The sequence below is a fragment of the Arachis stenosperma genome, chromosome 3 (assembly GCF_014773155.1).
Source record: "Arachis stenosperma cultivar V10309 chromosome 3, arast.V10309.gnm1.PFL2, whole genome shotgun sequence".
Classification (NCBI taxonomy): Eukaryota; Viridiplantae; Streptophyta; class Magnoliopsida; order Fabales; family Fabaceae; genus Arachis; species Arachis stenosperma.
Window position 1 is genome coordinate 95764527 of NC_080379.1, and position 26330 is coordinate 95790856.

Here is a 26330-nt window from a genome sequence, read left to right on the forward strand (position 1 = left end):
TTAATATAATTTGAGGTGTTTCAGACTTATGATTGCTTTCTTTTATTTATTATATAAATAATTTGAATTTTTTCCTTTTGGCTTTGGTTGAGTAATTGGTGACACTTGATTTATCAAACTCAGCAGTTGATTAATATTTGAAGTTTGCTGGTTGATTTGGATCCCTCTAAAGCTAGTCTTTCTTTAGGAGTTGACTAGGATTTGAGGAATCAAATTAATTGGTCCACTTGACTTTCCCTTATTTAGTAAGGGTTAACTAAGTGGGAGCAACGGATAATACTCATCACACCTGATAAGGATAACTAGGATAGAATTTCCAATTCTCATACCTTGCCAAGAGATTTTCAAATTATTAATTTATTTTTCTTATCAATTAAATTATTTGTTCAAACCTTTTCAAAACCCCAAAATATACCTTTGCATAACCAATAATAAATTATACTTCCCTGCAATTCCTTGAGAAGACGACCCGAGGTTTAAATACTTCAGTTATGAATTCCAAAGGGGTTTGTTGCTTGTGACAACCAAACGGTTGTACGAAAGAATTTTCTGTTGGTTTAGAAACTATACTTACAATGCGGTCATATTTTTATATTTCTTTACCGATAGAAAATTTCGATCGTCACATGCTCCCCAAACCGAGGTTGGGAGATTTGTTCTCATAAGCAAGGGTCTATCAATTAATTGGAGGCGCTTAATAAGTGATTCTGCTAACCCATTTTGTGTGTGAACATAAGCTACTGGATGTTCAACACTTATTCCATTAGCCATACAATAAGTATCAAAAGCTTGGGAAATAAATTCACTAGCATTATCAAGACGAATTGCTTTGATTGGATTTTCTGGAAATTGTGCTTTTAATCGAATAATTTGAGTCAATAATCTCGCAAACGCCAGGTTGCGAGAAGATAATAAGCACACATGTGACCATCTCGAAGATGCGTCTATCAGGACCATAAAATATCTAAAGATCCACATGGTGGATGAATAGGTCCACACATATCACCTTGAATCCTTTCTAGAAATTCAGGGGACTCAAATCCAATCTTTACTGATGATGGCCTTAAAATTAACTTTTCCTGAAAACATGCAGCACAACAAAATTCACTAGTTTTAAAAATCTTTTGGCTCTTTAGTGAATGTCCATGGGAGTTTTCAATAATTCTCCGCATAATGATTGTTCCCAGATGACCCAATCAATCGTGCCAAGTTATGAATTCATTTGAGTTAGTAAACTTCTGATTTACAATAGCATGTGATTCAATTGTACTAATCTTGGCATAATACAATCCAGATGAAAGTGAGGGTAACTTTTCTAATATAACTTTTTATTTAAATCATGAGTTGTGATATATAAATACTCATGATTTTCCTCGTTCATTGTTTCAATATGATATCCATTTCGGCGAATGTCTTTAAAACTCAACAAGTTCCTCAGAGACTTAGTAGATAATAGTGCATTATTTATTATAAATTTTGTTCCTCCAGGAAACAAAATTATAGCTCTTCCGGAGCCTTCTATCACATTGTCTGAGCCAATAATAGTATTAACATACTCTTCTTTTGGCACAAGATGGGTAAAATATATATCACTTTTAAGAATAGTGTGCGAACTTGCAATATCTGCAAGGCAAATATCTTCAGAATATATCTTTGTCATTTTTCTTCAAAAACAAATGATAATAATAATAAAATGAGTAAAAGTACATGCACAGTAAAATTATTCACATGAATACTTAATAAACACACATATTAAACTATTTTATCATTGATCAAATAGCCAATATTTCCTTCAGAATTCTTAAAGAAATTAGATACATCATAATGAGTGGTGAAATTTTTATCATTTGAAACAAAATTTGTTTCATTTCCTTTGTCATCCTTTTCAAGGACGCTTGATAAAGATCAACTAGGTGCCTTGGGGTATGACAGGTACGCGACCAATGGCCCTTTCCACCACAACGAAACCATTTATCCTCAATTGATTTATATTACCCATTGTTCCTTTCTTTATCCCACTTCTGGTGAAATCCTTTCTTGTGAACATAATTCCTTTTCATTCCATAATTTTTCTTGTTATCAAAATCTTGCCATTTACCTCTTCTAGAGTTATAATTTGCCACATTTACTTCAGGAAATGGAGCGGCACCAGATGGGCGCGCTTCATGATTTCTCAAAAGTAACTTATTGTTGCATTCAGCAACAAAAATGCAAGAAATTAAACTCAGAATATTTTTTAAATTCTTTTTCTCGATACTGCTGCTGCCGGAGCACATTCGAGGTATGAAAAGTCGAGAAAATTTTCTCTAACATATTAGGTTTGAGGAAATATCACCGTCTTTTGATGATTGTACCATTCTTCAAGGTCTTTCCACAGATCTGCAGGATCTTTTAATTTGGGATATTCATTTTTCAATTATACGTCAAGATGACGACGAAGGAAAACTATGGCTTTGACTTTATCCTTCTGGGATGTATTATTTTCAACCTTAATGGTATCTCCAAGATCTATTAAATCAAGATGGATTTTAACATCTAGTATCCATGATAAATAATTATTTTTTAGATATATCAAAAGCATTATATTCAAGATGAAAGAGATTTGACATAATAAAAATTTGTTACCTGAAGTCTTCCTAAAATTTCGTTAGAGCTTCATGCTGCTAACATGTTGTAAAATAAATAAGGAATATGTAATAGATATAAAATAAAGATGTGTAAATGAACAACTTTAATAATAATAATCACCACTTCAATATCTCATACTAATAAAAATATATTAATATTATATATTAATACTTATATACTAACACAGAGAGAGAAAGAAGAAAATAGAATTTATAATATTATAGTGCATGAAAGAAGAGAGATAAGAATGTTTTGTTATTACTTGTGTATATTTTCTTTGCCTCAATACATGTATTTATAAGCACATAAAGTTTACGTTTCAAACTTCTTCATTCTAAGAATTTATTTCTTTTAACATAGGGAAAATGTGCCACTCATAAATGGGCATTCATCATCCTTATCTATCCATATCATAACAATCTTCTCTATTTTTTTTTAATTGTTTGGTAAACTGTAATCTCTCACCTTTCAATATTTTCACTCACGTTTTTTTTTTTTTTTGTCCCACTTGAAAAATTTAAAATGAGAAATCACACTTTATCTAACAATTAAGAGAAAAAAAATTAAGATCTATTCCCTTGAATTTCCAAGCTTATCCACCAAAATACATGTATGTTAGGAGAGGAAGTTAAGAACCAAAAGAAAATCTACACGAAAAAACATACAAGAGTCAGCGTCCATGTCCAAGTATCAGAGACATTGGCTAGGTGATGAATGAGATTAAACAAAGAAAGAAAGACCCCTAATTCATTTTTGTATTATTTTTTACATATTAATGTGTTTTGAAAACAAAACAATGCTTGCGCAAACCGATAAAAAATTGGCCGAGAAAGGTTCTGAGTTGTTTCAGACTAATCATGTATCTCATCTTTCACCGACTCCAGATTGGAGCATTCTCCTAAAACAAAGACAGACAGAAAGAAACAATGCATGTCTAAAGTATAACCAGCAACTATATGAAAATTTACTCATCTTGAATATGCCAAGTTCTCAACTCCTGTGAACCCCCAACTTGGAGCATTAATTTCGACTAAACATTGAATCGAAAAAGCATCACATCTCCTTCTTGTACAATGTAGTCTTTACCTTCGGATCTCAGCTGCAAACAAAGTAATTCCTCAAAAAAAGTAATATTCCCACAAAAAAGAAAAGAAAAGAAAATATTATAGTAATATTCAATAAAAATCTCTCTTGGAACCCTATCATATATCTTTCCAAATCTTTGTAAACCACATGCAATTCTCTTTGTTACCTTTAATATCTATCCATCAATTTCCACAAGTGGTTTGCAGCCATGATTGATTTCTTGTTAATTAATAGTTGATTGCTAAACCACTTGATTTAAGGCATATTGAACAAAAACCAGACTGGTAAATTAATAAATAACATTTGTAATATTGTGCCTTTATAGTAATCAAACAGAATATAATATGGTATGTGCATTTCTTAATAAATCTGAAGTGATGTGCATGTATGTAAATCAAAACCTACTAAAATAAGCAACTCACAAGTCCTTTCTCTCTTGCAGCAGCTAGTGAACCAGCAGCAACAAAATCATCATAAGCCACCTAATTAAAGTAAAAATTATGAAGGTTAATGCAGTACAACAAAATAGAGAAAACTGATTGTTGGTGTGAAATCTAATTTCATATGTGCAATGAATAGATATAATTGGTTGTTGTTTAAAACAATACATACTCACATCCTCATCATACACGAGTTTTCCTCCAACAACAAATTTTAATTGGTCTTCACAATACTGAATTCAGTTCATGTTACATGCGTTTTGAGCCATATAAAAACACTCCTAAATAAAATATGGAAAGGATCTTGCTGTGCATTCTGGACGCAGCAACAAGAATAAAAATGCTAAATGTGTTGCTGATTCTTAACTAATTAGGAGCTCATTCCTCTTATAGTTAATACTGTGTATTCATGGTTAGGTAGACACACTAGACTCACATTTTACTCCATATAGTTAGTATCTGTATGTATGAAATTAGTTATTTACATCAAATTAATACAAACAAGATTACATAGATTAGAGGTTGTTCTGCCTTACATCCAAAGTTCAAAACGGAAAGTTTAGACAATAATTTAAGAATCTTATTATTAAAGTTTGTCAAATTTAATCCATTCAAGTAGCATACTACGTTTTTAGAAAAAGTCTAGGGAGCCAACATTATTTCAGCCAACTAATTTTAAAAATCCGCCAAAAAGAAACGAACATAAAGAAAGGAATTTCCAAAACTAGTCAGGATAAAAACATTCGAAACTCACGTAAAAAAACATTTGAAAGTGAACAAAATAAAACTAATCTAAGGTATAGAATTTAGGAGTTAGGCTAAGAATATAGAATTTAGGGTTTAGGGTTTAAAATGTAAGGATTAGAATTTAGGTTTCCGAATTTAGGATTTAGGATTTAAGGTTTAGAGTTTAGGATTTAGGGTGATCAGAGGCAGTGGCAGCCAGTGGCGGCAGAGGGGCTGCAGCAAAGGTGGTGGTTCTGGGTGATTTTGTGGTGTTGGAAAGGAGAAGAAGTGAGAACGGGTAAAAAAAGAGAAAGAAAAAACAGAAAAGAGTAGCCTAATGTACAAGCATTTTGCGTTAATGCAGGATCAAGGAAGGGCCGCTCCCAAATTTCAAAAAAAAAAGGAGTGTCAATGAGTTGGTTGGTTTGTTTGTTGGTTGAAATTGGTTGATAGGATATTGGCTCCCTAGTTGGATTGTTTTAATATATATATTTTTTAAGCTCAAAATAGTTTCTATGCCAAGTCATATGCTATTATATTATATGAACAGAAGTTAAATATTACATCCTTGATGCTTACTGTTTCTGCTCGAATGAAGCCCTTCTCAAAGTCGGAATGAATTACTCCAGCAGCTTGAGGTGCAGTCATTCCTATTACAACAAAAGCTTAGAACTCAGAACAGACAAATCTAAGTATAATATAGTTGTTTTTTTCTTTCCTTTTTTTTTTACTATTATTGGTCAATCAATCTTACTATGTCACAAATATGGATGGGTCATGAATCTTAAAAAAGAATGGGCATAAACAATAATATGCAGGCATCACACCCGGGAAGACGACATCTGTTCATTACCCATCAAAAGATCAAAAATTCCATGCTAATAATAATAACCTACTTAAGTTAATATACAGCCAATCTCCTAAGCATGTTTTCAGAAAAGGATGAAATCCAATGAGGAAATAATTAACTACTGAACAATGTAAAAGCCAAATTACAGCGAAACTAACCTGCAAGTATTGTCCATGCTTTTGTCTCCTGTATAGGCATCAGATAAACAAGATCATTTTTGACAATAAAATATGATGTGATACGTAATCAAATCTTTCACCGACACTTCATCGAGTGAAGAAAGTTGTTAAACCCTAAACTCCATGTACTATAAATGTTAAGAATGTATAATAGAAATTGTTAGATCAAATCTTGTTAAAGTTCAATTTTTATAAATTTTGGCACAAATAATCTTCATAATATGCAAATATATTAAACCGTAGAAAACTTTGGAATGAAAAATCTATTTATGTAATTATTCAATAGTGTATCTAGTGGATAAGCAGTGGAAAAAGGACGTAGTGGATGTCAAGAGGGTGGAAGATCGGATCATCTCTATCAAATTTGTGGTGGAGGGAGGTGCTTTCCATGTGATTAGCGCCTATGCACCGCAAGTGAGTTCGGACGAACAACACAAGATAAGGTTTTGGAAGGATATAAAGAGTTTGGTTCAAGGCATACCTTTGGAAAATAAGATTTTCTTAGGAGGAGATTTAAATGGCCATGTTGGGAGAGAAGTGACTGGATATGGGAGTATTCACGGAGGCCATGGTTTCGGGGTGATCAATGACGAGGGTAAAAACTATTTTGCACTTTTCTTCAACCTTTGATCTTCTCATCGCAAATACATGTTTTAAAAAGAGAGACGAACATCTTATAATCTTATAATCTATAAGAGTGGCATGACAAGCTCTCAAATCGACTTCTTCTTGTTGAGGAGAGTCGACCGGAAATTTTGCATTAACTGTAAAATTATCCCGGGAGAGAATTTGACAACACAACATAGGGCTCGTAATGGATTTTTGCGTTGAACAAAAGTTGAGGAAAAGACATCATACGGAGAACCCAAGGACGAGGTGGTGGCGGATGAAAGGTGAGGAACAAAGAAGCTTCTTAAGACGGGTAGGAGAAGAAGCAAAGTGGGATGAGAATGGAAGCGCGGAAGAGATGTGGAGGAAGATGGTAGAAGTTATTAGAAGAACAGTAAAAGAAAATTTTGGTGAATCTAAAAGAATAGGACCAAGAGACAAGGAGTCCTGGTGGTGGAATGCGAATATACAAGAAAAGATAAAGATAAAAAAGGAATACTTTAAAGAGTGGTCTTTATGCCGCAATGCAGATAACTGAGAAAAATATAAGGCGGCTAAGAAAGAGACAAAAGTGGCTGTAAGTGAAGCAAGAACAAGAGCATATGAAGGTCTCTACCAGTCTTTGGGCACGAAAGAAGGAAAAAAATGTATATATAGAATCGCAAAGAGTCGGGAAAGAAGAACGAGAGATTTAGATCAGGTTAAGTGCATAAAGGATAAGAATGGAGAGGTGTTGGCTCAAAAAGAGAAGATTAATGAAAGGTGGAAGAGCTACTTCTACGAGTTATTTAATGAGGGACAGAAGACTCTTCCGAGCCTTGGTCGATTATGCACAAGGGAAGAAGATCAAAACTTTGACGACTATCGAAGGATTCGAGACTTCGAGGTATAAGAGGCTCTAAAGCAGATGAAAAATGGCAGGACAGTAGGACCTGATAATATCCCGATTGAAGTTTGGAAGGATCTTGGAGAAAAAGACATCAATTGGTTAACCAAGCTTTTTAATGAGATTTTAAAGTCAAAGAAGATGCCTGATGAGTGAAAAAAGAGCACTTTGGTACCTATCTACAAGAATAAGGGTGGTATACAAAGTTGCGAAAATTATAGAGGAATTAAACTTATGAGTTATACTATGAAGTTATGGGAAAGGGTGATAGAACGGAGGTTGAAAAAAGAGACACAAGTAATAGAGAACCAATTTGGATTTATGCCGGGCAGATCTACCACTGAAGCGATATACCTATTAAAAAGGATGATGGAGATGTATCGTAATAATAAAAGAGATCTACATATGATGTTTATTGATTTGGAAAAAGCGTATGATAGGGTACCAAGGGAGGTCTTATGGAAGGTTTTAGAAAAGAGGAGAGTAAGGATAGCATATATTCGGGCAATTAAAGACATGTATGATGAGGCTACAAATAGTATTAAGACTCAAGATGGTGTGATAGAGAAATTCCCTATTGGTATAGGATTGCACCAGGGATCATCCTTAAGTCCATACCTTTTCACATTAGTCTTGGAAGTACTCAGAGCACATCCAAGAGCCTGTGCCATGGTGCATGCTTTTTGCCGATGATATCGTCCTTATGAGAAAATCAAGGGAAGACCTAAATAAGAAGTTAGAGTTATGGAGAGAAGCTTTAGAAGTGTATGGTCTGCGCATAAGCCGTAGCAAGACGGAATATATGGAATGTAAGTTCAGTTTGAGAAGGGAAAACTCTAATATAGAAGTGAAGATTGGAGAAAATATCCTACAAAAAGTTAAAAGTTTTAAGTATCTTGGGTGCATCATACAGGATAATGGAGAGATCGAACAGGATGTAAATCATAGAATCCAAGCAGGTTGGTCAAAATGGCGGAACGCATCTGGTTTTATATGCGACAAAAAAGTGCCTCTAAAACTTAAAGATAAATTCTATCACACCGCTATAAGACCGACTATGCTGTATGGTACGGAGTGTTTGGCGGCTAAAGAGGAGCACGAACATAAGCTGAGTGTGGCAGAGATGAAAATGTTGAGATGGATGAGTGGTCATACGCAATTGGATAAAATAAGGAATGAAGATATAAAGGAGAGAGTTGGAGTAGCACCCATTGTGGAAAAGATGGTTGAATCGCGTCTCAGGTGGTTTGGACATGTGAGAAGAAGACCGATAGAACATCCAGTCAGAAGGGTGGATGAGATGGAAGATGGACAAAGGACGAAAGGCAGAGGAAGACAAAAAAAAATCATCCATGAGGTGGTCAAACGAGATCTACATGTAAACGGTCTCTTTGTAGACATGATACATGACAGAGCACAATGACGTCGTTTGATTCATGTAGCCGATCCCACTTAGTGGGACAAGGCTTTGTTGTTGTATTCAATAGTGTATCTATATCATGCAGCGCACATGCGCACACACCGATATCATTTACTAGGATAATCAATACTATAATTCTCTTTAAAACTTTTTGACCTTTCCTCGTACCTTTTCACCAGAAGTAAAATAAGTTCGTAACCCCAGCAGACCATAAGTTGCCCTAATTAGGTTCCCAAGACCACTTCCACTAACACCGAGCGAATTCAAATATTCTTGTCTTTCTTCCATTGGTAGTTCAGTCAGCTCGGCCTCAACCTGAAAGAACAAGTAATGTACTTTGGTATATGTGGTGATAACAAGAACAGCAACAACTGTCTTTCAATATAAGGAATTACAACCTACACAAACCACAACTCTAGAAAATGTATATTATACGAAGTCCCATGAAAACCACAAGGAAAGTTGCCTTTCCAAAGGTGTATGTATACCTGTGCCGAAACAGTTACGATTCCCGACTGCAGCTCAGATGCAACTTTTGTGACTTCCTTCACATAATTATTGTCTGCAGCATCAGATAGATCAGATTCTGCAACATTTGCTACATATATAACAGGTTTCATGGTGAGCAAGCAGAGATGCTTTACAGCATCCCTTTCATAATCCGTTAAGGTCACAGATCGTGCAGGTTTTCCATCCAAGAGTGCCTCACGAATCTTTTCCAGTGCAGACTTTTCTGCCTCTTCCTATATCAAGAATTTAAAAATCAGCTAGATTTTACTTCAAGTCTTCAACAGAGAAATAAAACAACTAAGGAGAGATGATAGTACCTTAACTTTAGATTGTGAATCCTTTGCCTTGCCTTTCTTTAGTTTCTCCAATCTTTTATCAATCTGCATTTCTCTCCCCCCCCCCCCCCCCCCCCAAAAAAAAAATCGTTAGTAGACCAGTAAAACAATATGCCTATGTTGGGAGAAAAACAAGGGTGGGGGTACTGTGGGCCAATTTGAGGGTGGGACAGGCTTAACATAAACTGTTAGTCACAAGGTAGTTAGTAGGAAACATAAATAGAAGGGAGACAAAGAAGCAAGGAATTCAATTGGAAAATATTACAGAGTAGTTAGAATCTCTTTTGAGTTTTCCTCAATCATTGTATTCAGGTTATCAGAATCCGGTTGATCTAAGAAACATCCCAAAATACACCATTTCTTATTTTCTTTTGTTTATTTTTCACTATAATCCAAGCCAGTTTCTTCAGGACATCTTAGTTAAATCAGTGGAATCCATCAATTAAATAAATAAAATCCGAAGCAACTGTGCATGGATGAGCATATGAACTGCCAGAAACAAAGCATTGACAATAGCAACCATCCCAAAGGAAAATAATATAATAATTTCATCTAAAAAAAAAGAAGTTATTATGAGAACTCATATTATACGGGACATTGTAACTACATATCCATATCTACCATTGAATAGGATTTAGATGAAGTCCACATTCTATCTGATAGTGGACCATAGATGAGCTGGCATGGTGTTCCATGTTAAATGAGCACAAGGGACATTTCTTCAACAATGTTTAACACAACAAAGCCATTTTCCACTATACTTCAATGTTCTTGTACTACTAACAAAATCAAGATAATAATCCTGAATTGTACCTTCCAAATGCAATGAAAAGGGGAACATATCACAATCAAATATTTTTTTTTATCGAAAAAGGAACACATTCAAAGGAAGGCAGTATAATTGGGCAGAATGATAGCTAGTCAGCTGACCTGGTCCAAATCTGCAAAAACAAGCTCCAAGTTGATAACATCAATATCAGATTTTGGATCAACTTTACCATTCACATGAACTATATCATTGTCTTCAAAACATCGAACAACCTAATGTAACAATCAATAGATCCATGATAATATAAGAAACAAGGGAATCAAGATTGTGATAGCAAGTCTGTAACTACAAATATATATACCAGGGAGGGGACGGGGAATCCTCGTTTCATAACAGTTTCAACAGAAATACAAAGAAACTAGGAGACAGAAATGAGTTTGGAGAAGTAGATACCAAGTTGGAAAAAATGCCTCTAGGGACAAAATTTCCCATTTTCTGTTGACCCAAAAACTAGGGACAGTAGGAATAAGACAGAGAAAACTTCTTTATTTTGTCTATATCTTAGTGTTTCATATATTTTCTTTCTTAAGACACTTACCAAACATGGTATAAGGGATCATACTTCAAATGAAAAGGGCAGCCAGGTAAAAAGCATCACATGATATGCAGGATTTTAGAGGGTTGCAGGATATAGAAAAGGATCGCACCCAAAGTGTGTAGTGCAGGTAGCCTAAACTGATGCAAGCTATTACATACCATGAGATTTTATGTGCACACTTAATCATATGTATTAAATGGTTCAAAGCTTGTATATCATTTTAATTCGTAGAAGCGAAAATCATTGGTTACTATGTAAAGGTTCAACTAATGAGATACCTTTACTGAAGGCAAAAGATTTCTGGGACAATAAGAGCAGAAAGAAATTTTGAAAATGGTGGAGGATTGTGAGATATATTTTCAAAATATATGAAAAGTCATGTTCAAAAAATTGCATCTGTTCATGAGGTTGTAACTCATTAAAAGAGTTGTATTTTCTCAAAGGGATGTTTCTCTTCATGAATATGCATCCGTATTCATACATGTACTTAAGCATATGTGCCTCTAAATAGGACGTCAACATATTTTTTATGCGCAGAGAGAGGAAAAAAATTATCATTCTATAGAATATCATTGGTATAAAGCTTGATTGCATGAGTACCAAAACAAATCAAGTGCTCTTCCTTGTTATCTTGCACGAGTTTGCCAGAAACTCATTTTGCACCCTCGGTTTGGATTGGCGAGAGGTGAATTAAGTCTAAAGAAAAATGTGTGTAATACATGCCTTGAAGAGTTGCATTATTCTCTTACTTAATCTTCCTATTGCAGATTATGTACCACCATTCTCATCTTCAAGGCTCATAGCCGAAGGGTAAAAACTGCCATCAGGTTATGACGGGGTGGTGTTGAAGTAAATGATCTAAATGGCAGATACATTAAAAAACTATAAATTGTATACAAATAAAAACTAAGATAATCTACAAGATATAAATAAAACTACTAAAAATTATATCTAACTACTAACAACTAATACTTTATCAAGAATAATATGAAACTATATATCCACATTATAACAATCAATATTAAAGATTAAAACTACTATCAATTATCAAAATAAGAATGTTAATATAAACGAAGCAGCAGAAACAAATTGAGGATTTAGAATACAGAAAAAAATTGAGCAGTTAGAACAAAAAAAAAAGGAGATTTGAATGGAAAAACAAAAACTTGAGGGGTTCAAAATATAAAGAGAAGGAAGCATCTTGGATATGCAGATTCACGAACAACGTTTAACGTTGTTGCCATCCTGCACAGGTCATGGAGCCATCATCATCAATGTTTCGTGCCACTATTGCGTTCTTTTGCTTCGTCACCATGGTCTTCCTTTTTAGAACACTTGATACATGTTCAAGAGAGCATTTTCGTCATTTTAGAGACAAGGTGCAGAATGATGTTAGAAGAATTACACTAATGCCGGTCTTGAACGTCAAGAAAACCAAGAGTTCGTATAAAAAACAGTGGTGCTGAAATTGCAGCACTCATAAAGCCCATTAGGCTAAGAACAGGTTTCTTAGAGGCCTAATAGGAAAATATTTATCTATCTTTTCGTGTTTCCGTTGTGTCTTTTCTTGTTCATTCATATTCATTCTTATTTTTCTTACAAGTTTCTTAGTTGTTACTTCTCCAATAATCGCCAAATTGACTAAATCCTCATTTGAATAATGGTGAAGTTCAACCTCATCTACAATTTCTTGGTTTAATCCAATCAAAAATCGCCCCATAAGAACTTTGAAACCCTTTTCAAAATTAATCTTGCACATTGAATACAGCAACTCTTTGTGGCACTCCTTTACTGATTTTGAACCTTGTTTCAATTTACAAAACTTTTCAAGAAACTCGTGGTATGATGATGACACAAATTGGTTCCTCATGATTTTCTTCATCTTCTCCCAGGTGCAAATTGGTCTACCATACCTTTTTATAGATCTTCCTAACTCATTCCACTTAGCTTCTACCAATCTAACGTTCTTTTCCTCTGAGAGAATGCAATACGTAAAAATTGACTATATCTTCCTTTCCCATTTGAAATATGTGTCAGCATCATTTTTCCTTTACAAGCAGGGATTTGCATCTTAAAAACCTTTCTCACATATGAGATTCCTTCATCATCACTAATACCATCCTCAGTCCTCATTGATTCTGATTTGGAAACCTATAAAAATAATAATAAAGACCTCACAATACTATTCTCACGTGTATCGTGTTTGCACTTAATCCATGGCTTTGTCCATCATTTGAGCTAACCTCTCGTCTATTTCCACTCTTATATTGCTTTAACAAGTTGTACTTCAGAAATCAAGAAAAAAAAGAGACCAAACTAAGATAATCGTAATGATAAAAACTTTCATTTTGACAAAAAAAAATTCAGATTATGTGACAAACAAATTTGAAAAATACTAGAAAATTTTCTAAACCCAATTGATACCGCAAAAGAATTTGAAACAAATCTGAAATTTGGATACTTGGAAATTGAAAATCAACAACCTTTTAATTGTATGACATTCTTCCCTTCTTTTTTCCTTTTTTTTTGTACTGCACTTTTCATAAACAACACCTCTTCTTTTTTTTTTATTTACGATCTTTTTAATTCTCCTTTTTCTTCCCATGCTTTTTTTCTTTGAATTTTCGAGATTTTTTTCGCTGAATATAACTCTAAAGTAAAATTGCAAAAATAAAAGATAAAATAAAGAAACTAGACACCGACCCTAGAACGTGTAGATAAATAAGATCATAGCTACGCCCTATAACTGATACTAAATGATAATGAACAAATATAAATGAACAAGAAAAGACACAGTGGAAACACAAAAAGATAAATAAAGATTTTTCTATTAGGCCTCTAAAAAACCCGTTCTTAACAACTTAGGTCACCGGAAGGATTTTTTTTCTACTAGACCTTCAAAAAACTTGTTTGACAACCTAGATCAAAGGGCTACAATTGAAAGAACGAACACTAAGAATTACCTTAGAGTGGATCCTTCAAATTTCTTCATGCAACAAGCAAGCAAATCACTCACTTCACTTGATTACACAATGCAAAACGTGCATAACGAACTCAGAAATTTTTATTCATCAAAAGTGATCAGATTGCTTCACAAAAGTGCTTAAATAGATCCCTAGCATATTAACTTAAAAGTGGATCAAATCTTCCTGGAATAAAACAATAAAATCTGAAAAAAAAAATAAAAGATATGACTCCAAAAGTAACTCTACCTAATTTAAATCAGATAAGATCTTATTTGATTAGATCATATTTGATTTAGATATTAAACAATTTTGATTTATGCCATGCAGATCTACCACTGAAGCGATATAACTATTAAGAAGGATGATAGAGAAGTATTGTAGTAATAAAAGAGATCTACATATGGTGTTTATTGATTTAAAAAAAGCATATGATAGAGTACCTTGAGAGGTCTTATGGAAGGTTTTAGAAAAAAGAAGAGTAAGGATCGCATATATTTGTGTAATTAAAGACATGTATGATGAGGCCACAACTAGTGTGAAGACTTAAGATGGTGACAGAGGAATTTATCATTGGTATATGATTACACCAGGAATCATCCTTAAGTCCATACCTTTTAACATCAGTCTTGGAAGTACTCACAGAGCAAATTCAAGAGCCTGTGCCATGGTGCAAGCTTTTTGCCGATGATATCGTCCTTATGGAGAGTCAAGGAAAGACCTAAATAAGAAGTTAGAGTTATGGAGAGAAGCCCTAGAAGTGTATGGTCTACAAATAAGCCGTAACAAGACGGAATATATGGAATGTAAGTTCAGTCTGAGAATGGAAAACCCTAATATAGAGGTGAAGATTGGAAAAAACATCCTACGAAAAGTTAAAAGTTTTAAGTATCTTGGGTGCATCATACAGGATAATGGAGAGATTGAACAGGATGTAAATCATAGGATCCAAGCAGGTTGGTCAAAATGACAGAGTACATCTGATTTTATATGCGACAAAAAAGTACCTTTAAAACTTAAAAGGTAAATTTTATCGTACCGCTATAAGACCGGCTATGCTTTATGGTACGAAGTGTTGGGCGGCTAAAGGGGAGCACGAACATAAGCTGAGTGTGGCAGATATCAAGATGTTGAGATGGATGAGTGGTCATACGCGATTAGATAAAATAAGGAACGAAGATATAAGGGAAAGAGTTGGAGTAGCACACATTGTGGAAAAGATGGTTGAATTGCATCTCAAGTGATTTGGACATGTGAGAAGAAGACCGATAGAACATCCAGTCAGGAGGGTGAATGAAATGTAAGATGGACAAGGGGCGAAAGACAGAGGAAGACCTAAGAAAACCATCCATGAGATGGTCAAACGAAATCTACATGTAAACGGTCTTTCTGTAGACATGACACATGACAGAGCACAATGGCGTCGTTTGATTCATGTAGCCGATCCCACATAATGGGACAAGGCTTTGTTGTTGTTGTTGTATTAAACACCTAATATATGATAATTAATTTAAAGCAGATTTGATATATAAAGATTAGATCAGATTTGATTTAAATTTTAAACACCAAAAATACTACTAAACAAATCAAAACCAAATCAAATCTTTTAACATCCCTAACAATAAATCAAATTTAAATATAACTAGATAATTTCGAATTTAATACCAAGTTTATGCTTCCCAATGAATTTTAAAAGAACTCTTGGGCTTCTTGATGTCTTCATTTAGTCCAATGAGCCTTATGAGTACTGCAATTTCAGCTCCACTGTTTTTGAGACGGACTATTGGTCTCCTTGATATCCAATATCGACATAGTGTTATTTTTCTAGTACTTAGATTCTTGAACATGACAAGATTACCATTCTGCACCTTTGTCACTAAATGACAAAAATACCCTCCTAAACACATATCAACAATTGCATGTTGTCGACAATGATGTTGTTGGCATCACAAGTCTTCGTCTTTCTCAAGCAACAGAGAGGGAGAGTGAAAGTAGAGAGGGTATGAAGAGGGAGAATATGAGCCAAAGAAAACTTTTCTTATAAAGGTTAGGCTTAGGTTTATTAAATGAAAAGACCCGGTAATTTAAAAAAAATCCTAAAAAAAAACCCGCCATACTTGTATTAGACCGTCATGACACCACCACCAATGTGGCCACCATTTGCCAAACACCTTTTCTGCAACACCACATGCTTAAGATGGCAGCTAACCCAAAAACCGCCATGCTGTAACACCATGGCAACAATTTTAAAACCCTACTTGCCGCCTTGTTAACATCAAGATTGGGAACTTAAAGGCTCAACCTGAAGAAGAACTCAGCAAGTTTGCAACAGCCGCATCAAGTGGCAAGATCTTCCAAACTTCAAGAATTTATGGAATTTGTAACATCCAAGAGCTGTTTTCTTAATTCTTCCTTAGGAAAAAGGTGTATTATTTAAATAGTTTGCATTGATAGGAACCTAAAATTGCTTAAGTCTACATTAGGAGGGGAACAGGGAAAGGTCAGGCCCAATGAATTGGTTTTGACGAGACCTAACTAGCGGTTGCTAAGTTGGCAGGAGGAATTGCAAGGAGAGGAGGATTTTGTGGAATCTAGATCATATTTCTATGAGTTTGAAAGAGCAAGGATCTTAAGTGTCAGATAATAAAGCTAAACTGGTGGTGGAACCTTGGCAGTGAGGTACTACAGCTACTAAGCTCAATTGTATTCCACTAACATTAGTCCAACTGTGGTACTACAGCACTATCTTTTTATTGTATTAACTGTTTTGCCTTCTCTAATACCAATTCCTATCAATTTCAATGGAAAGATCCCTTAAGCTGCTTAGGGGAAGCTGCAAGGCAGAAAAATTGTAATTTAGTAGGTTGTGGGGAATTACATAACTTCATTTCCATAAGGTGGTGTATGAACTCAAGTTACAGGTAGTAGAGATGCATCGATTTCAGAAGCAGTCATGAGAGGGAATCAAAGGCAACAGCAGAACCAGTTCAATTAATATATACACTTGGGAATCAAACCGTCCTTTACAACTACCAGCAAGAAAATGAATGATCCGGTCTAGTCAACCTAGAACATAAGTGAGAATACTGTGTACAGCTAACTAACCGTTTCATTAAAAACAGAATATAAAACAAAAATAAAATTACAAAAGTACTGATGTAACAAAATTATGTGAAAAGATGATAGATAAACAAAACTAAGCGAGCAGACAAGAGATAAACACCTGAAGTATAGAGTCGACCTCACGAATATGCGACAGAAACTTATTACCCAGTCCCTGCAACAATTAAAGGTGCAGAAGAAATTAAACAATACAACTGTGTAATGAGGAGAGAGAGAAAGAATAAAAGAGAATGTGTTTACTAGCACCAAAACTAAATAAGAAGAAAAAATATAAATACCTCGCCTTGACTTGCACCCTTTACAAGCCCCGCAATATCCACAAATTCTATAGATGCAGGTACTGCTCGAACAGATTTACTAAGATTAGAAAGTACCTGGAGACGAGAATCTGGAACTGCAACAATCCCTACATTTGGCTCTATTGTACAAAAAGGAAAATTAGCAGCTTGAGCCTTTCCATTTTCAACCTAGACATACAAGAAGGATTGTATATTAAAATTTAAAATCGATATAAACTGACATTATTGCAGCACTAGGAAGTAGAGCTATATGCATGCAAAACATCACCACCACAATCAACCTAACATTAACCATAAATTAGAGAAAATAAAAGAGAAAGACCCAACGATATTTACCAACGATTTTCATCTATAAAAGGCATAGTAATGATGAAGTTATTCCAAAAGTCCTTCTTTTTCAATAAAATGGAAACAAAGAAAAGAAACAGAAACAAGGTAACACAAATAAACATTTCACAAGACATCCGCCAGAAGGAGAGCAGCAGTAGCAGAGGGCTGTTGGAGGGATCTCTAATGGAGTCATTCTATTTGACACCAATCGTAGCCAATCATCAGCCCATATGTTCGTAAATCAAATAAAGCTAGGACAGTTCATATCATTAGGAAAGCCCATCACAGAGTTAACTGTTATTAATCAAAAACCGTCATTCAATTCCTAGAAATGAACACTAAAGAAAATTCATATATGTTCTTTACTTCAACAGAAAAATATCCGTCTCTATCTCTCTCTGTCTATCTGGCTCACGAACGTTATCAAAATGAGAATGTGGCACATAGAGGCTTACAACAGCATTGAATAGAGTGGACTTGCCAACGTTGGGGAGGCCAACGATGCCGGCTCTAAGGCTCATACTTATCCTCGATGAAAAAGACGAGAACCTTCGTTGAGTCCCATAGAAGTGAGCGGTTCGGAGAAGAGTTTGATTTCGCAAGAAGTTTGACTTGAGTGGATGCAATAGAGTGGGAACAAGGTAAAGGTGACTGCAAGCCGCTCTTGCCATTGCTTGCGTTGCAGTTGCCGGAGGGAACGCACATTCAACGGATATGGATGCGGTGGATACATGCGCAGCTTCAACAGATAAATTCCAAGCTGGGACCCGAACAACCCACGAGTTGTGCCTTACCCCAGCAGGCCAGGTTAATAACCGGTTTGGTTTGGGTACAATATAAAGCCGCATTTAACCCGTCATAATTGTTTGGACTTTGGAGTGATGGATAGCCACCCACTAATTCGGGTCATATTTTTTACGTTGCCCGGCCCAACCTGGATCCGGGTCATATTTTGTCGGATTTGTGCCCGTCTATTTTTATTGTTATGTTTCGAGTTGAGTTTGGATCTTGTTTAGCTTTGCCTTTTTTAAATAAAATATATATTTTAGGATAAAGTTATAATAAAATATGATATTTTTATATTTTAATTAATATTTTTATATTCTATAAAATTATTTTTATTTTAAAATAATCTATTTTGATATAAATATGATATAACATATTAACATTTATTAAGTAAAATTTTATTAATTTATTATATAAGATTTATAAAATTAATTGATTTATTTTGGATTAATTTATGGTCAAGTCAAAATAGATTCAATAAAATATTAGAGTCTAGTATCAGTCTAATTAAATCCAACTTATATATATTCTTAAATTTTGTTCATAGTTATTAGGTCTGAATCAATAATCGATTCAGTCAAGATATTGAATTATTGAGTCAATAATTCAATCAGTAGAGTATTAAACCATTTAAATAATAATTAATAAATATAATTATTAAAATATAATTTAATTTTAGATATATTATATATTTAAAAGATTCATATGCTAACAAATCTATTTATAAAATAAAAGAACTAATATTATACTTATAAAAGATAGATTTTAATTGATTGAAATATTCAAACTTTAAAAAATTATTTAAATTTTTTAAACTATTCTTATTATTTTATGTCTCTACTCTCTATTATTTTCTCTCCCCTCTTTTTCTCTCCAACAATTGAAACTGAAAATAGAAAAATAAATAAATATTTTCTCTCCCCTCTTTTCCTCCCCCAATAATTGAAACTGAAAAGAGAAAAATATATAAATAAATAAATAGGACGGATATTATAGTAGTTTCAAGTTATTTGGTAAATCAGTAGTCAGTGACGGACCCAAAAAAAATTTAGTAGTGGGGACAAAAATATAATAAAATTTAGATATAAATATTTTTTTACTTTTCACAATACTCAAAAGTTAAGGACTAATCCATTGTGAATTTGAGTTCTATTTAAAAGTTTACAATTGCTCAGTAATGAGTTACTACACATACAGATACGGAATTCGAACCCCCAATACTTACTTAAATGACCAATTCAAATTAGTTTAGATATATTTAAAATTTTAAATTAGAACTATTTATACATATTAATAAGAACTAAAAATATATACACAATTACTTATTGTAATATTTAAAATAAAAAAATATAATTTCATACACACAGTATAAAATTCAAAATAATGAAAAAAATTATAATGACTTTTTTTTTATTTTTAACATGACTAAATATTATTTTTCTATATATGTTCTTAAACAATTATTTTACTTTTTATTATCTCATATTTAATTGTTAAATTTATTTATTATAATTTTTATAGTATAAATAAATTTTTTAACCAAAATAATTACAGTATATTAAGATATAGATATAATATTTTTTATCTTAAATAATTTTTAAAAAATACTAATAATTTTAAGTTATATTTAATTAGAAAATTAAATTTCAATTTAAAATTATTAATTAATTAACTAATACAATAAAATTAATTATCACTATTTTTTAAGTTTATTTATTTATTTTTATACTAAGTCAAACTTAACAATATAATTATTATTATGTGTTAAGTTTAACAAAATATTTTTTAACAAAATGTAACACCCTACCACACTAAACTTTACGCTTAAGTCGTAAAATAGAGGTGATGTGGTATTACGACCTCTAAAATGAAATGCGTACATATAATAGCAGAAGAATTATAATATGCTAGGAGCCTTGAAGAATAGAGGAAATAAAAAATCGCGACATAAAAGCGTAACACTCAAGAAACAAGTTAACTTGCGTGCTAAGAAAGCTATAGCTGTTAAGTGTAAAGTAACCCAAAACAAGAATAGAGAGTCAAAGATACAAAGTAACAAGTTTCTAACTCAGCCTGCAAAGTCAAAACTGGCCAGAGAAGACACACACACACACACATAAACAAAATTCTGCCTCTCCATAAACTTCTAGGAGGATAAAAAAAAGAATGAGTTATGCGGAGAGAAAGCTAAGTACATATATATACATTTCTGTACAACAAAATAACCCAGTAACCACTTCGCTTCAGGAGCCCAGACGCCTAACGAGATGCCTTTCGACCTGCATCTGAAAAATAACAACATAGTACGGAATGAGAACCGGAGGTTCTCAGTATAGTAAAGGTGCCACACACATAATATATATGGTCCTGCGAATGCCAGAGGCAATCCTAGAACGCCGATACTCAGATTATAGAGCTTAAAGTATTAAACAGAAACCATAAAAGGTAGTTTTCTAAAAGTATCTAAGCTTAACTTAACTTTAAATCTAAGTCCCATACTACCATTCCTCCATACCTCCATCTCCGTCAGCATTTCATAGACAAATAGACAGATAAAGACAAGCACAAGAAGGTTACGAGTACTGCAGGTAACAAGTATACATTTAGCATGGCAAGTACACTTAGGCACACCCAGTTAATGCATAAACAAGTAATTCAAGTAGTATGCATATGATGCATGCAGGTCCTATGGCTGATGAGGCTCATCTGTCAATTATCCAGCCAACCCGACAAGTCCAAAAACCTTAGATTGTCCCTCGACGTGCATCCCCAAAAGTCTATGCATAGCTTTTTCTCAAATAATCAATATTACTTAATATGGGTTAACATTCCCGGGAATTTATAAGTGGCCGGTCACCCTTACGTCGTAGGGTCAACAGAGTATCGAGTTTTCAACCTGGTACACATGGTGGCAAGCCACGGTACTTTACCCAGGGAATCTTGTATCTCAGATCTTTTAATCATTCAAGCCAAGTATCATACATGATCTTGTAACATTTCAGAATCAGTTCATCACTTGTCAGCTTTACTTCACCTCCAAGTTATCCCCATTTCCTATCTTCATCTGATTATCAAGTTTAATACTACTATTTATGACTAAAGGAATGAAAATAGAGGTTTAGAAGTTTGAATTAGGTTTTAAAACTTCAAAAATCATGTTTGCTGGAATAGGTGCCACGCGTACGCATGGGAGTGTAAAAGTGCATCTCGCGCTCGCATCCCTTGTCATGCATGCGCGTGGGTGAAAACTTCCTGTCACGCGTGCGCGCAGGTCATGCGTACGCGTGGACATGCTTGCTAACCCCTTACGCGTGCGCATAGGACCAGTCGCATACGCATCGCCAAAATTCCATGCCATGCGTACACATGGACATGTGTTCTTAAAAAAATGATCAACAGAGAGCTTCACAATCAGGGAAACCACCTGCATATTTACATATTCCTCACCAAATCTTCCGACGGGCATAACTCAAACGTTTTAAATCATTTTTCTTCTGTTCTTCGAACGACATAAACTTTACGAACCTAGTTTTCATTTAAAACAAGTTATAATCAATTTGGGGTTTCATAAGCCAAGTTATAACCCGCCGAAGTTCAGCCCAAAACCAAAATTTTGCAAACAATTTCACACCTCATTTTCATTCAATAATTCCATTCTATTCATTTCCAAACCTATCCATACCAACTCGAAATGCCAACATCAATACTCAATAAACTCTACATCATTTCATCAACCACCATTCCATAACATTACACAATTTCTTATTTCATCAAATCCATCATGCTTTCCTTTATTATACTTGTAACCATATAATCAATAATTCAATAATGTATCCTTCTATCAATCATTTAGCAACAATTTCCACCATATAACCCAATCACCAAACCAAACCAAACATATCCACCAATCAAATTACTAACCATTATATATACACCTGCATTCCAGTTTATCCTATGGTCATCTAGCCTAAGTTTTCACAGAACATTATATATTAAATACAAGAAACCTAAACCATACCTTGGCCGATTTTTCCACGTAGCGACCAAAGCAATTTAATTTAAACCAAGACAGCCCCTTTTAGCTCAATAAACTCTAAGCTCAGCTTCCTCCAAGTTCCAATATTCACAATTTCAAACTCCAATTATTTATTCACAACCTAATACACATTTATAACACATATATACACAATTTAATACTCAAAGCTCAAATTCAATAAAATTAAAATAGAATTAAGGTATCCTCACCTTACCCAGACTTCACATAAGCAAGAGTGAATATTTTTTTCTCAAGCTAATTGGATCCTAAAACATCAGAAATTAAAGAAACTCAACATTCCTATTCAATTTTCAAAAATTTGGGGGAATAAGAGGCTGAGAGTGATTAAACAAGTTACCAATGAAATTGTTCCATAGAAATATAGAGCTCAACACGGTGGATGCATGGTCGTAAACGGTGCGACGATCAGAGCTCGGACGGAGAAGTTACGGCGAGTTGAAGGTTGCCATAAAGGTTTGGCGCTCTTTTCCCTTCCCTGGAGCTGAATGCTTTCAACTTGCTTCAGCTGAAATGAGGAGAAGAAGAAGCTTGGGTCCATTTAAAGCCCGGTTGGAACCACGGCCCGGTTTGGGCTCGGTTCAACCGGTTCGGCCCGTTTGGTCCAATCTTGGGCCGATTTCTTCGAAATTGGTGTCAAAATTCTCGTTTCGATAAGCTCTATCCTAATTTAATATAATATTCACATTTCTAATATTCTTTATTAAAAACTAATTTATTGACAAATTATCTACTAATTTAACGGAATTTACATCCTACCCACCTAACAAAGAATTTTGCCCTCAAAATTCAGATGTAGTTACCTGAAAAGAAATGCGAGTAGTTCTTCCGCATATCTGATTCGAGTTTCCAAGTGTGTTCCTCAAAACCAGCTCGACTCCAGGCTACTTTTACCTGTGATACTTCCTTCCTACGCAATCGTTTAACACTAGTGTCATCAATTCTCACCGAAATTACTGGAAGTGTTAGGCCTTCTCTCACTTGAATCGGTTCCGGTTTTAGGACATGGCTTGCGTTAGGAGTATACTTCCGAAGCTGTGACACATGAAATACGTCGTGTAAGTTCAAAAGATATGGCGGTAAGACAATCCTATAAGCCATCGGCCCAACTCTTCTCAGGATCTCAAACGGTCCAATATAACGGGGATTCCGTTTCTTAGTCTTAATAGCTCTTTCCACTCCAGTATTTGGTGTAACCTTTAGAAAGACATGCTCTCATTCTTAAAATTCCAAAGACTTTCGCCTTTGATCAGCATAACTTTTCTGACGGCTCTGGGCTATAAGCATTCGGTTACGAATCTTCTTTATCTGCTCAGTAGTTTCAGCTATCATCTCAGGCCCTAATAAGTTTTTTTTTAATTTTATACCAACATAGCGAAGATTGGCATTTCATGCCATACAGAGCCTCATATGAAGCCATTCCGATGCTCGCATGGTAGCTATTATTATAAGCGAACTCTACTAATGGCATATACCGGTCCCAGCTCGTCGGCTGGTCCAAAACACAAGCCCTTAACATTCCCTCCAAGGTTTGAATAGTTCTCTCTAATTGACCATCTGTTTGAGAGTGATACGCAGTACTCAAACTCAACTGAATTTTAAAAGCACGCTGAAAAGCTCCATAGAACCTTAATATTAAACAAGGATCTATGCCAGATATAATGGTAGAAGGCACGCCATATAATCTGACAATCTCTTGGATGTACATTCGGTCCAATTCCTCCACTGTACAACTTATTCAGATGGTGAGAAAATAAGCTGATTTTGTCAGTCGGTCCACAACCGCCCAAATAGCATCACATCCAGTCCAGGTCCTAGGCAACCCCATCACAAAATCCATTGTGATACTTTTCCATTTCTATTGTGGAATCTCTAAAGGCTGGAGGGTTCCTGATGATCTCTGATGCTCAGTCTTAACCTTTTGACACGTTAAACATTTAGATATATGCAATATCACATCATTTTTCATCCCTGGCCACCAGAACATCGCTTTCAGATCTTGATACATTTTAGTGCTTCCTGGATGAATTGAAAACACACTCTTATGAGCTCCCGCCAAAATACTTTGTCGCAAATCTCTGACATCTGGTATAATAATCCGGTTATTAAACCTCCACAAACCATCCTTACCTTTTAACACTCTCTATTGTCTTCCATGTTCAATTGCTGGCAATACCTTATGTAATGCTTCACCATCTGGATGAGCCATCAGAAGGTCAGATTTAAAATCACTTGAAATCTGTAACTGACTCAAACACATAATTCCAGATTCTTTTCTAACTCCGAAGTTTAAATCTTGAAATGCCTTTAATAACTCTTCTTCTCACAACATCATCCAAGCTGCATATAAAAACTTCCGATTTAAGGCATCTGTCACAACGTTCGCTTTTCTTGGATGGTAATTTAATTCAAAATCATAGTCCTTTGGAAGCTCTATTCACGTCCTCTGACGCATATTTAACTCTTTACTGCTCAAAGAGATACTTCAAACTATTATGGTCTGAGAAGACATGAAACTTAACGCCATAGAGATAATGCCTCCAGGTTTTCAGAGCAAACACAACGGCAGTAAATTCTAAATCATGAGTCGAATAGTTCATCTCATGCGGTCTTAATTGCCGTGAGGCATATGTTACAACATTTCGGTGCTGCATCAGAGTGCACCCCAAACTCTTTTATGATGGATCATAGTACACTTCAAACGGTTCACTTGGCTAAGGCATTTTCAACATGGGTGCAGTGATCAACCTTTGCTTCAATGCGTGAAAACTCTCTTCGCACTCCGGATTCCAGAAAAAAGGCGTATCCTTCCTAGTCAGCTTAGTTAAAGGTAAGGTGAGCTGTGAAAATCCCTTAATGAATCTCCGATAATACCCCGCCAAACCTAGAAAACTTCTTATCTCTGTCACTAAAGTTGGTCGCTCCCATTTCATCACTGCTTCTACCTTAGCAGGATCCATGGCTATTCCCTACTTGCTCACTATGTGACCGAGAAACTTTACCTCACTCTTCCAAAACTCGCATTTAGATAACTTAGCGTACAACTTCATGTCTTTCAAAATTTGTAGTACAGTTTGCAAGTGATCAGCATGCTCTTCCTTAGTTTTAGAGTAAACAAAAATATCATCAATGAAGACCATGACAAATTTGTCCAGGTACGGCTGGATGATCTTGTTCATATAATCCATGAGTACTATCGGAGCATTGGTCAATCCAAAAGACATCACCGTATACTCATAATAGCCATAACGTGTCCTGAAAGCAGTTTCCGAAATATCTTCATCTCTAACCCTTATCTATTTTAAACCTACATCACTCCAAACCGATCCACCCTTCTAAGTTAACTAAATATTACTCCGTCTTAACAGCTAATAGCCTTCAACCAGTCATCGACTTGGGCTTTACAACTATCAACACGCGTCATATATTACGACTGAATATCATATATTAATGATATACAAGGATGTCCAAAATTAAATTGCCAATTTATGGTTACCTCAGGTCTGAGAATTGGATTCAGTTGCATCCCAGCATTTCCTGTGTGAACAGTCTCGAGCCATATGCCCCGACTTCCCGCACTTGTAGTATTCACCTAGCCCGGCTCTATGCGGCTCATCTAGAGCAGTCTCTCCATAGCCTTCCTGTAGCATCGCCCACTTCATGGAGTAATTTTCTGCGAATTGACTCTTCTTAACCAGTTCAGTGAAATTCGTTAACCTTTGTGGATACACATAGTTAA

The 26330-nt window shown here is 34.8% G+C and overlaps 1 protein-coding gene across 2 annotated transcripts; it reads right to left on the bottom strand.

Annotated features, from left to right (window-relative positions):
• Nucleotides 1-3256: 3256 nt before the first annotated feature.
• Nucleotides 3257-18545, bottom strand: LOC130969558 (uncharacterized). Of its 2 annotated transcripts, none has more exons than XM_057895337.1 (11): nucleotides 18207-18545; nucleotides 17497-17589; nucleotides 17223-17276; nucleotides 10600-10710; nucleotides 9652-9714; nucleotides 9313-9567; nucleotides 8993-9139; nucleotides 5889-5916; nucleotides 5460-5530; nucleotides 4137-4196; nucleotides 3257-3727 (listed from the first exon to the last, which is right to left on the bottom strand). In XM_057895337.1, exons 1-11 carry the CDS (start codon nucleotides 18420-18422, stop codon nucleotides 3659-3661), a joined length of 1167 nt encoding a protein of 388 aa, XP_057751320.1. In that variant the 5' UTR covers nucleotides 18423-18545; the 3' UTR covers nucleotides 3257-3658. The 2 variants fall into 2 exon arrangements, with proteins under 2 accessions (XP_057751320.1, XP_057751319.1); XM_057895336.1 differs by having other exon boundaries at nucleotides 17401-17589.
• Nucleotides 18546-26330: the final 7785 nt, after the last annotated feature.

Coding starts and splice junctions, on each gene's coding strand:
- LOC130969558 (XM_057895336.1), bottom strand. CDS start 18,422: ATGGCAAGAGCGGCTTGCAGTCACCTTTACCTTGTTCCCACTCTATTG. Junction 5,531..5,888: donor AGCATGGACAATACTTGCAG/GTTAGTTTCGCT, acceptor TTGTTGTAATAG/GAATGACTGCACCTCAAGCT. Junction 3,728..4,136: donor CTGCAAGAGAGAAAGGACTT/GTGAGTTGCTTA, acceptor CTTTGTTTGCAG/CTGAGATCCGAAGGTAAAGA.